The 13,368-nt window shown below is 43.2% G+C and overlaps 1 protein-coding gene across 1 annotated transcript in view; it reads right to left on the reverse strand.

Moving 5' to 3' along the window:
* Positions 1–588: 588 nt before the first annotated feature.
* DBP (D-box binding PAR bZIP transcription factor) overlaps positions 589–13,368 on the reverse strand; it is a 66,982-nt gene continuing 54,202 nt past the window's right edge. The window contains exons 3-4 of the mRNA XM_077457266.1: positions 4,606–4,826; positions 589–1,389 (exon numbers count right to left, since the gene is read on the reverse strand). Coding sequence (XP_077313392.1) covers positions 1,174–1,389; positions 4,606–4,826 — 437 coding nt within the window. The 3' untranslated portion in view covers positions 589–1,173. The remainder of the gene's footprint in view (positions 1,390–4,605; positions 4,827–13,368) is intronic.

The following is a 13,368-nucleotide window of genomic DNA, read 5'->3' on the forward strand; positions in this document are numbered from 1 at the left end:
GTGGACAAATTAAAGTAGGAGTCCAGGAGCCAGTCAAACAAATCTAGCTGCCAGGAAACATGATTATTTTATTGACAATTTTAGGCACTGGCATAAAATTTTCAGGCACATTGGCTACCTAGCACATGTGTCGGACAGTCACCACCCTTCCGCAGGAAAGGTATTAGAAGAATATCATAACTTTTGAACACAGCTTAGAACAGGGGAGTGCGCCTAGAGATGTAGAAAAGGATATGCAGTGTAAAATAACAGTCAGGCCTAGATTATTGGTAATTCTTATGTGACCCAGAGAGGTTGGTCAGGCTGGCACATGAGCTCACATGCATTGCTCAGACTCATCCTGGCCTTTTTTGGCTGACAGAGAATAACTCACAATATCCAGAATAGAGTCTGTAGAATTGTCAATCCATAAACATAAAATATGGTCATAGATATTTTACAAATATGGACTTAATAGGTTTTACATGCCATGGCTGCTTTTTAGATTTCATCAAACTCTGTCCAGGCTACCAAGACACTGCCCATCCTTATCTTAAATGAAATACTATAGTAACAAAACCCTGCAGACCTAACAATGCGTTCACAATGTTTGTTCAACCCCTTACCTGCTTGTTTAATTGCAGTCATTTTTACATATCAGCTTATGCCTTTGGATTATATATACACTTTTTTTTATACACCTTTATACACCATATTGTATCCATCAACCCACTTTCTGATGGACAGAAAAGTAATGAAAAGAAATGCAATGCTACTGAAGAGTGTGCAAAGAGGAATATCATATACCAGGTAATTTGCTATGTGTTAGCTGGTGTATTGGATAGTGCCCGTGTTCATATGATAGAAATAGCTTTGGCTTCCTTTTCCTCTCTTCCGTTTGTCCCAGTCACTGATGATGCCTCATGTTTTATATTAGTCAAAGTAGCACCCTTGTCAATCAGAAAAGGAATCCTTTGTGGAATGCTGAGTTTTATGGAGGAAGAAAGCAAGAAAGGAGATGTACAATGGCCTGCTTTCCAGAGGTCCCTCATGATCTCTACATTTTGTGAGACTTATCAGTGAATAAGGGCCGTTTTTTGGGGAAAACCACAAAAAAGGTTGGTGGGGAAGATTCTCGTGAAGTTGTGTTAGCTCGTGCAACCACATGGGAAAGCTACACAATTTCTCTGTTCTTTACAAGGCTCCGTGCTGTGACTCATATTTTGTCAAGATGTTTCGGTAGCGAGAGAGTTCTTGACGGATTTTGGCAACCTCCTGACGCAACACTGAATTCTCTTTCTCCAGAAAGGCTGCCCGCACCGTGATCTGGTTTTCCTTCAGCCGACGAGCATCTCGAGAGCGTTTGGCAGCTTCATTGTTTTTGTACCGCCGATTCCAGTATTTTTCATCCTGGAGATTATGAAAAAGATACACAGTACAATTAAACTCTGAAATAATCTGGTTGATAATCTTAAAAGTTGAACTAGGGGAAATGCATACATTTTAATATATTCTTCAATAGCTACAAAAGATATAGATCCATTTTGAATGCACCAGGTAGGTTTGCATTTTACCTTGTGAAAACAGCAGTGACAACATCACCGTAAGCCTGTACAGAGGGGAACGCTAGGGATGGGACCCAGCAGATCCTCCTATTACAGGCTGCGTTCAGAAAACATCAGGAAGGGGGATGAAGGAGGATACAAGACCAGTCACCTTGCACAAGAAAAATCAGCCATAGTGACCGGTCTTCATTAAAGTAATATCCTGCATAGAGGCTAAAGCCAGACAATTCAAACCATGTATGGGCAGGCTGAATATAACCAAGTTGATTGATTAACTTGGATACAACTTGGATTTTACATGTGATGATTGGTAGAGGCTCTTATAGCCGCTAGCAGTAATTACTGTGTTCTCCGGTCGACACCCCCTCCCCCCCCCCCCCCCGCCATTGGGCCACAATGGCTCTGCAGGAAGGATTCCCTCATCAACACTGTCTGTGTTGACGGGGGGAACCTGTGGTTGTAGGAAGGAAAATCACTCCATCTATGGCTGGCTTAAAGGGGTTGTAAAGGTTTGTGTTTTTTCACCTACAGTGCCTTGCGAAAGTATTCGGCCCCCTTGAACTTTTCAACCTTTTGCCACATTTCAGGCTTTAAACCTAAAGATATAAAATTTTAATTTTTTGTGAAGAATCACCAACAAATGGGACACAATTGTGAAGTGGAACGAAATCTATTGGATATTTTAAACTTTTTTTAGCAAATAAACTGAAAAGTGGTGCGTGCAAAATTATTCGGCCCCTTTACTTTCAGTGCAGCAAACTCACTCCAGAAGTTCAGCGAGGATCTCTGAATGATCCAGTGTTGTCCTAAATGACTGATGGTGATAAATAGAATCCACCTGTGTGTAATCAAGTCTCTGTATAAATGCACCTGCTCTGTGATAGTCTCAGGGTTCTGTTGAAAGCGCAGAGAGCATCACGAAGACCAAGGAACACACCAGGCAGGTCCGTAATACTGTTGGAGAAGTTTAAAGCCGGATTTGGATACAAAGAGATTTCCTAAGCTTTAAACATCCCAAGGAGCACTGTGCAAGCGATCATTTTGAAATAGGAGTATCAGACCACTGCAAATCTACCAAGACCTGGCCGTCCCTCTAAACTTTCAGCTCAGACAAGGAGAAGACTGATCAGAGATGCAGCCAAGAGGCCCATGATCACTCTGGATGAACTGCAGAGAACAGCTGAGGTGGGAGAGTCTGTCCACAGGACAACAATCAGTCGTACACTGCACAAATCTGGCCTTTATGGAAGAGTGACAAGAAGAAAGCCATTTCTCAAAGATATCCATAAAAGTCTTGTCTAAAGTTTGCCACAAGCCACCTGGGAGACACACCAAACATGTGGAAGAAGGTGCTCTGGTCAGATGAAACCAAAATTGAACTTTTTGCCCACAATGCAAAACTATATGTTTGGCGTAAAAGCAACGCAGCTCATCACCCTCAACCCTCCATCCCCACTGTCAAACATGGTGGTGGCAGCATCATGGTTTGGGCCTGCTTTTCTTCAGCAGGGACAGGGAAGATGGTTAAAATAGAGGGGAAGATGGATGCAGCCAAATACAGGACCATTCTGGATGAAAACCTGTTGGAGTCGTCAAAAGACGTGAAACTGGGACGGAGATTTATCTTCCAACAAGACAATGATTGCAAACATACAGCAAAATCTACAAAGGAATGGTACACAAATAAACGTATCCAGGTGTTAGAATGGCCAAGTCAAAGTCCAGACCTGAATCCAATAGAGAATCTGTGGAAAGAGCTGAAAACTGCTGTTCACAAACGCTCTGCATCCAACCTCACTGAGCTCGAGCTGTTTTGCAAGGAAGAATGGGCAAGAATTTCAGTCTCTCGATGTGCAAAACTGATAGACATATACCCCAAGCGACTTGCAGCTGTAATCGCAGCAAAAGGTGGCTCTACAAAGTATTAACGCAAGGGGGCCGAATAATTTTGCACGCCCCACTTTTCATTTTTTTATTAGTTAAAAAAAGTTTCAAAAATCCAATAGATTTCATTCCACTTCACAATTGTGTCCCACTTGTTGGTGATTCTTTAAAAAAATTTAAATTTTATATCTTTATGTTTAAAGCCTGAAATGTGGCAAAAGGTTGAAAAGTTCAAGGGGGCCGAATACTTTCGCAAGGCACTGTAAATGCATCCTATACATGAAGGTGAAAAAACACCTGTCAGTGACCCCCCCCCCCCCCCCCCCGGGTTTACTTACCTGACCCCTCAAACTTGACCCACGGGGACGCGCTGTCTCTGCCCAGCATTCTCGGCTGTTGATTGGACAGATTGATAGCAGCGCAGCCATTGGCCCCCTGCTGCTGTCAATCAAATCCAATGACGTGAGCGCTGGGGGGTGCGGCAGAGTCCTGCATTCGGCCTCAATGGACTCCGAATGCTAGGCTCAAGAGCATGCCCGCAAGGCAACCCCCCTGGGGAAGCGCTTCTCTGAGGGGGTTGTCAGATATGGGGAGGAGCCGCCAAGAGACCCCAGAATACCAGGATCGGGGCCACTATGTGCAAAACGAGCTGCACAGTGGAGGAAAGTATGATAGGTTTGTTATTTTTTTTATTTTTTTTTACCTTAACAATCACTTTAAGAGACCTGCAGAAGTTGTTTCATGTTGGATTACTGCACATATATGGATTATTATATGCTTTTTTTCAAGAAGGGGCACTAGTCGCTTTTTTTTTTAAGTTAAAAATATAAACAGGCAAAACTCTAGTTTGTTGCATTCTGCAAGTGGTATTGTTGTTCATCCTTATGCCAGGTGTGCAAATGGGAAACCAAAATCAAGCCACAGTATGCATGAGAGTTGAAAGCATTACTACAGGAGATCACATATGCAGATATCAATCCCAGCTTCCATAGTCAAGCATAGATCCTTCTACTCTCTACCCATCACATATGGTGGCTTAAAAGGAAAAGGATAAAAGCCAGTGCTTAACCATGGAAGCTGTGGTGTAAATAAAATAGGGGTGCTACTCATTTTAAAGGGCTTTCAAGGTTATGGAAACATTCACAACAAAATGGTTGGTGCTTTTTTTAGTCTGTACCTTCTGCTCCTCTGGAACCTGAATTTTTCTAGCTTTTTTCATAATAGGCTGAGGTTTTAGTTCCTCTTCAGAAAATCGATGTTTCCTAGGGTCGAAGGTTTCATGCCCTGGTACACTGGACAAGGCAAGGTCAGCAGGATCCGGGTCAAAGTTCATCATTACTTCCACGCCCTCTGGGTCCACAGGACTTGGGCTTTCTCTGGATAAAGGAGTCATCTGGCCTAGTGTGGCAAAAATAAAAGTAATAGGTTTTTAAGCCAGGTAGCCAACAATTCACAGGTAAAACAAATCAGTTTGGTTCATTATTTCTGATTGCCAAGCACTTCTGAAACAAGAAACCAAATAAAAGATGTACTGAACATATCCTTTATAGGATCCTCCATAGGGAGGGGGGGGGGGGGGGGGCATAGGGTTCACAACCTCTCTGGACCTCTAACTGCTTGGGCTCAAAAAAGGCCAAGCCACATTCTGCCCCTCTCTACAGACACTGTCAGTTCAGCTGAAACTTGCTTCCTATGTGCTGTCGGAACTGCAAGTGTTCCCAACTGGACTGCCTTCTCACCGGGTGTTTGTGAACTATGGGGGTTATTTATGAAAGGTAAATCCACTTTGCACTACAAGTGCACTTGGAAGTGCAGTCACTATAAATCTTAGGGGAAGCACTGAAATGAGGGGAAGCTCTGCTGTTTTTATTATCCAAACATGTGCAAGCTAAAATGCTGTTTATTTTCCTTGCATGTCCCCCTCAGATCAACTTTCAAGTGCACTTGTAGTGCAAAGTGGATTTGCCTTTTGTAAATAACCCCCAAAATTTGCATTAATTCAGTACAAGTTCTTTCATCGCACTGGGACTGTTCTTGCTGCCGCACCTCGCTGCACCCCATCTACAAGTACCCCGTAGGAAAAGGGAAAACAAATAGGTGAGGGGGTATTAAGAGGCTGCTAGATCCCATATCTTAATACATTTTGCTCAACATTCTTCAATGAACACATTTTTTTTTTTTTAAATGTCTGAAAATCTTTGCAAGCAATAGCAAGCGTTTTCGGCTCTCAAGTCTACATTGCCAGATCATTGCAAGTGCTCCTCCAAAAAAAAAAATTAAAAATACATGTGCTTTTTTTTTTTTTTAAATAAGCTTGCAGGCATCAAATTGTGGCTTTCTCCAGCTTCTACCAAGTAGGGGTTAAAAAGCTGTGCTCATGCATATTAGCAAAAACATCACAAGTGAACTGTAAAGAGAGAGTATCTAGTAGGTAGAACAAATCCTATGGGTAGCAGGCATACATCTGTGCAATGCAGTCTAGATAAGCTGTAAATGTTATATGCTTGAGTTCTGCAGCAACTATGCTGGCAACTCAACTGTACAAAATTCAGATGAAGCCCTGAAAATGGAAGACATGTCTATTTTTATTTCCATCCTCTTCTGCTTGCAGCAGATACTCCCACGCTAACAAAACGGAGGAGCTGATGAGCTTTAGTACTGCCTCTGAATGTGCAGTACTTGTATACTTCCTCAGCAAAGCCTCTTAACTCCATGACTGCTGATATTAGCAGTGATAGTAGGTTTTTATACAACTCCTAAATGGGTTTGGCCTTTATATAAAAGGTTTGGGTCAAAATAAGTATGTTGATCATCAAATTCACAGTATTTAAGGCAGGCATACACTACCTGTTTTAACCACGTATTATTCCCTGTATTTATGCAGCACCTTCATATTGTGATGTATAGAATACAAACAACCATTCATATCAGTCCTGGAGGACGTTAAAGCATAATAGGCTTTACTTGCAAAAGGAGGTCCATGCGGTATTTAGGCGTTTTCTCAAATAGCGCATATGATCCTGAAAAATGTCAATTCACTATTGCTTTAAGTGGCATTTATCACAAAGCAAAAAAAACACTCTGTATATACTGCACACTGTAAATACTGCATAAAACAGAAGTTAAAGTCAATTCACAAAAAAGGAAAAATAAATGCATACGGTTAATAAGTAGTGATCCCAGCATGTGATAAGGAACCAGCAGCCCCCGACATCCCTCAACTAGCAAACATGGTTGTTAACCACTACAATACAGGGCACTTTGGCCCCCTTCCTTCCCAGCCCAATTTTCAGCTTTCATCGCTCTAGCGCTTTCAGTGACAATTGCGCGGTCATGCTACACTGTACCCAAATGAAATTTTTATCATTTTGTTCGCACAAATAGAGATTTATTTTGGTGGTATTTATTCAGGACTCCGTTTTTTATTTTTTGCGATATAAGCGCAAAAAAGCGGAAATTTGGAAAAAAAAACTATATTTTCTTTTTTCTATTTGAAAAGAAATCCAATAAAATCAAATTTTGTCATAAATTTAAGCCAAAATGTATTCTGCTACATGTTTTTGGTAAAAAAAATTCCGTTAAGTGTATAATAATTGGTTTGTGTGATCACGGACATATGTACGCAAATGATCATGTACATATGTGTGCAGGTGATCACGTACATATGTGTGCACATAATCATTGGGACAAGTGATTTTAGTGGGACATATGTGGGGGACATGTTTTTATTTTTTGGGGACATGTATGTTTTGGGGACATGTGTGTTATGGGGACATATGTGGGGACTGTGTTTACACTGTGTGGTGTGTTGTGTGTTTACACTAGACTGAAGATCAGTGAGTAAAAAGCTGTAAAAAACAGCTCATACTCACTGATCATCAGCCGGCTGCAGCAATCTGCTCTCCTCTCCTCAGCGATGACTTCTGTGTGAGGAGAGGAGGAGCCGATTGCCTAGCAACCGGCTGTTTGTTTACATCACATGACGGCCGTGATTGGACACGGCCGTCATGTGATCAGGAGGGCCAATCACAGAGCCCTCCTGCCGATCTGAGATGCGCCGTGTCCCGGTGACACGGGCGCATCGGGATCGCGCCGCTGCGCGAGCACGCGCGCGCGCGATCCCGCTCCTCCTGATGGACGTTCCTGAACGTCCTATCAGGAGTAGACGGCTCCCACCCGGCCGTATATGTGCATTGGCCGGGTGGGAAGTGGTTAAAAAGTGTTACTAAACCCAGGACCCTGCATTCACTATATCGGGTCTCCCACAGTACACAGAGCATGGAAATGCAATTTTAGAAAATATAAACTGCTAATATATAGCAGTCTCGTGACTTCTGACTTCTATCTGTGTTCAGCCAAGCACTGGTTAAAGCTTGTAGGAGGAGTTTTCTGACTGTCCTATCAGACTGCAGGACCTCTGGCACTCTGGTGCTGGTTGGCCCTATGCAGATCACATGCACTCTTCCAAGAGGAAGGAAAAAAAAAAAAAAAAAAAAAAAAAAAAACAACACACACCACATCTCTAGAAACACACCAAACTGAGCATGTGCAGCCTGACTCCATAGACTTATCAGGAAATTATCAGGGGTCAGTGGAGGATTAACCCCTTAGGTTCCACAGTGAGTATAACAAGCACGCTTTACTGCATATACAGACTGATGTTACCATTGAGGTTTTAGTAACACTTAAAGAGGGAGTCCACTGGAAAAAAAAAAATATATATTAAAAGCCAGCAGCTATAAATACTACAGCTGCTGACTTAATAAATGGACACTCACCTGTCCCGGGTTCCAGCGATGTCGGCAGCAGAGACCGATCGATTGCTTGGCTCTCGGCTGCTGCCGCCGCCGCCATTCTCGGTGAGGGAAACAGGAAATGAAGCATTGCAGCTTCACTTCCCGGTTCCCTACTGCGCATGCGCGAGACGCACAGTGCAATGGGACACACACGGGTCCCAGAGACAGTGCGCCGGGACAGGAAGAAGCATAGACTCAAGTGGGTGCAAATACCTGTCTTAGACAAGTATCTGCACCCACCTCCCCCTGAAAGGTGCCAACTGTGACAAACCGGAGGGGGTGGGGGAGGGTTCTGATGAGCGGAAGTTCCACTTTAGGGTGGAATCCCGCTTTAAGGATGCAGTGGCTGCCCGCCCCCTAAACAAATGATGAATCATCAGCTGTCAGCAGGGTTCCTCGCTGACAGCTGAATGTAAAGAAAAGAACTTCGTGCATTTAGAAATGCGGATCTTGTATGGATTTTAAGAGGAACCTCACCCAAAAATAATTACAAAAAAAAAAAGAAAAAAGGCGCCACTTGCAGTCTTTATTGGAAGTGTGTGTGACAAGGTGACCATGTAGAACATAAATTGGAAGACAGGGACAGAACAGGAAGATGGTGAAAAATGACCTCCATGGTGGGATCACCAGATATTTTACAGAAAGCTGAAGAATAAAGCCAGCCATAGATGGTGGTATTTTCTTTCCTGCAGAGTTGAGCCTCGTTCTGATTTTCGGCAGGGAATTGTGTGATGACAGACCGTTTGCCTAAAATCCGACCGTTAGTACGCTCAGACAATTGTTGTTCAACTTTCCGCCAACAAATGTTGGATGGTAGGCTAGTAAATTTTCGTCAGACAACGGTCTGTTGTCAGATTTTCCTTTTGTGTGTACACAAGTCCGTCACATAAAAGTCCAATGTAAACACGCATGCTGGAATCAATGCTCACCAAACATGACATTAGCAGAAGGTGCTCAAAGGTTGACGCTCAAGAGCAGAAATTCCATGTAATACGTCCCAATGGTCATATTTGTTGGTCGACAATTGTGTACCGTTTGTATGCAATATAAGTTCCTGGCACATGCCCTTCGGACAAAAGTCTGACGCTTTGTTGGCCAACAATCCGATCATGTGTACGGGGCTTTATTGTGTTCTCCTGGCGGATGGGGGACTTTGCCTATAATAAGGCTTACCTGTAGGTACATTGAAAATCTCCTAAACTTGGTTCATCAAGGCGATCTTCCCAATGGATGCAACTGAGGTTGTCACTGGAGCAATACGCTCTGAAGGTGCGGCATACCATGCTAGACCTTCAGAGCTCCGTGCTGCAGCTGATGGCTCCCGCTGCACACATGGGAGTGACGTCATCGCGGCCCTGGCCACTCATACAGCCGAAGCCTGTGAACATGGAAAGACAACCGGGCGAAGATGGAAGCCCCATCAGCAGGGACAGTGCGCTGCTGGAGGGCTTCATTCTAAAGTAAGTATTTCATATACTAGCACATTATGTAATTTCCTTTGGAGGGGATTTTTGTTTTCTTTATTTGCCAGCCATGGTTTACTACTGCTTTAAGCTGGCCACACATTATACAAATTCTCTTTTTCAATTTCCTTTAGATTTACCTTCAAATATGTACCGCAAGCCTGCCTGACTGCATACAAATTGAAAGTGTTAAGGTTTGACCTTATATTATATGGTTTTGGTAAATCTAAAAGGAAAAGTGTATAAGAAAAAAAATTGTATAAAGTATGGTCAGCTTTACTCCAAGTACTTTTTACTACCCCCAACCTTAAGCTGCATAGACGGCAGATGGGGGCGTTTACATGCTGCGGCCGCAGTGCTTTGTGCCTGTGGCAAAAATGATCTCCGCTGTTGCCTTCAGCAGGTAGTACCACCACCAAACAAGAACTATTTAAGCGAATAGGGGTGCCCTGTTTATGTTGTGGCATTTTCAGGGTTAAAACAGGCAGTGATGAAGTATCATATCGCCTCCTTACCCAGTCAATTGCCTGAAAAGTGATCAGAATATTTATCACTTTTCATAGGCGCAGCAATTTAGCCACTCCCCTAAATGTAGCCTTGGATAAAACTGCCGTCATAAATACCAAGCCGTGGACATTGATTTTACACGCCTTTGCAAGGTGAAGGAATTGCTGAAACATGACCTGTTGGAGGTGATCGAGGACTGGGATTGGGAACAACTGGCTCAGAAGATCCTGCTCGCTATCTCGCAGAATTTAAGAAAAAAAAAAAAAAAAAAAAAAGTTGATATTTTTTGTACAACATCCGGTTACCAATTAGACGCAAACCTATATTTATAAATTTTCTTTCAGAATTCCAGTAAACCAAGATATCAGTTCTACGTGGACCCCTATTCCATGTACGATTTTGCAAATGTTACAGCACTACGCTTTCTCTGTGCGGCTGGACTTATGGAATACCAGCTTATATCCTGTACAATTACTTTCTGGCTTCCCTGGTGATTAGCAAGCCGAGACCATGCGGATGAACAGCTGGGCTGCTGTCATGTTACTGGGAGACATGGGAATGCACGTGTGTAGGAGGATAGAATCACACACGGCACGGGCTAAGACGCACACAGCCAGGATGAGCTGCACAGGAACTGACTCTGTAAATCCACACACACCCATACACACAGGACGTCTCTTTCTTGGATGGACACCCTGATCCTTGCAGTCTGTCTTATCAAACACGCCTAGAACAGATTATGACACACAAGAGCGCATATCCTCAATGTAAGTCAAGTTATTTGAATGGTTCACTAGCATTAGGGATAATTGGTGCTGGTAGTACAAAAAAAAAAAAAAAAAAAAAAAAAAGCCATTAAAAAGGCATCCAGCTTAGGTTCCACATTAGTGCTGCTGCAAAATCATGCATTTTCTGTGTATTTGTGTAGCTTAATTCATGATTTATGTGTTTTTTGTTTTTGTAGGAGGAGATTGATTGTTAAGCACAAAACCCTGCAAGAAATCGAATGCACGCTCACTGAAGTCTATGGGGCCAAAATACACCTGCACCTTATTGCATTGCACCATGCTGCATTGATGTGAGCAAGCACTGTAAAGAACGTGATTTTCTTTAACGCGCAATGGCAGACGCAGGAGAAATTGCACTAGTGTGAATGAAGCCTCATAGAAACACTGGAAACCACCAAGAGTGACTTCTCAACAGTGCGTCAAATATATACATACACTGTACACGTGGTTAATATATAAACACTGTACACGTGGTTAATATATAAACACTGTACACGTGGTTAATATATGAACATATACAGTTTCTTACAAAAGTGAGAAAACACTCCTCACACTTTTGTAAATATTTTATTATATCTTTTCATGTGACAACACTGAAGAAATGACACTTTGCTACTATGTAAAGTAGGGAGTGTACAGCTTGTATAACAGTGTAAAATTTGCTGTCCCCTCAAAACTCAACACAGCCATTAATGTCTAAACCGCTGGCAACAAAAGTGAGTACACCCTTAAGTGAAAATGTCCAAATTGGGCAAAAAGCATCAATATTTTGTGTGGTCACCATTATTTCCCAGCACTGCCCTAACCCTACTGGGCATGTAGTTCAACAGAGCTTCACAGGTAGCTACTGGATTCCTCTTCTACTCCTCCATGATGACATCACGGAGCTGGAGGATGTTAGAGAACTTGTACTCATCCACCTTCCGTTTGAGGATGCCTCACAGACGCTCAATAGGGTTTAGGTCTGGAGACATGCTTGGCCAGTCCATCACCTTTACCCTCAGCTTCTTTTAGCAAGGAAGTGGTCGTCTTTGAGGTGCGTTTGGGGTCACTATGTTGGAATACTGCCCTATCTCAGAAGAGAAGGGATCATGCTCTACTTTAGTATGTCAGAGTACATGTTGGCATTCATGGTTCCCTCAATGAACTGTAGGTCCCCAGTGCTGGCAGCACTCATGCAGCCCCAGATCATGACACTCCCACCACCATGCAAGAAGCCACAGCTAACGCATTTCACACTACAGAGTGTGCTTATTCATAGCTATGAATAAGTGCTCTGTAGCGTGAAACGCGTTAGATGTTGTTGCTTCTTGCTATGATGTCTATTGTAGTGCTCCTGTGATTTTTTTGAATAAAGGCACCGATTTTGTTTTGGAGTGTGGCCGTCCAGAGTCTTCCAATTACCTATATTGTCTGCATGCTGTGGCTCACACCCGGATCTCTCTGCCTGGAGAAGCTATTTTTGTGCTTTCTGGATCTGCCTTGAGCGGTGGTACTTCTCTTACACTCGTCTTTGTACTCCTCATCTGGTTGCCGCCACACACTTGACATCATCTGAATCAAATAAGTTTGTTTTGGTCTCATCAGACCACAGGACGTGGTTCCAGTAATCCATGTCCTTAGTCGGCTTGTCTCCTTGCAAACAGTTTGCGGGCTTTTTTGTGCAACATCTTTAGAAGAGGCTTCCCTCTGGGATGATGGCCATGTAGACCAATTTGTTACAGTGTCTGGCGTAAGATCTGAGCACTGACAGGCTGACCCCACACCCCTTCAACCTCTGCAGCAATACTGGCAGCACGCATATCTATTTCCCAAAGACAACCTCTGGATATGACGCTCAGCATGTGCCCTCAACTTCTTTGGTCGACCATGGCGAGGTCTGTTAAAGTGGAACCTGTCCTGGTAAACCACTGTATGGTCTTGGCCACCGTGCTGCAGCTCCGTTTCAGGGTCTTGGCAATCTGTTTATAGCCTAGGCCATCTTTATGTAGTGCAACAATTTTTGTTGGACTTCCAGGAGAGAGGGAGACCAAATTTAAAAGCAGTTGTATAGTTTTTTTGTTTGTTTTTTTTTTCACTTTTACCTATAGGCTTACCTGTAGGTAAAAAAAGATCTCCTAAACTTGTATGGTTTAGGAGATATTCCACTCACATGCATGCGCAGGAGTGACGATATCGCGGCTCCGGCCACCGGAAGACACGCAGAGGGAACATGTCAGCTCCCTCTGCATGGATCAGGCGAGATGTCGGGGCATCGTTCTAAGGTAAGTATTTCACAATGAGCTAGTATGCGGTGCTCTTTTCCCTTGCAGGTCTTTAAAAAAAAAAAAAAAAAAGTCAGCGGGTTTACTCCCGCTTTAACACTCCTGCTGCCCATTCACACCTT

Source organism: Lithobates pipiens, unplaced genomic scaffold (assembly GCF_037356315.1).
Source record: "Lithobates pipiens isolate NorthernLeopardFrog02 unplaced genomic scaffold, aLitPip1_a1.2 Scaffold_27, whole genome shotgun sequence".
In the NCBI taxonomy this organism is placed as follows: Eukaryota; Metazoa; Chordata; class Amphibia; order Anura; family Ranidae; genus Lithobates; species Lithobates pipiens.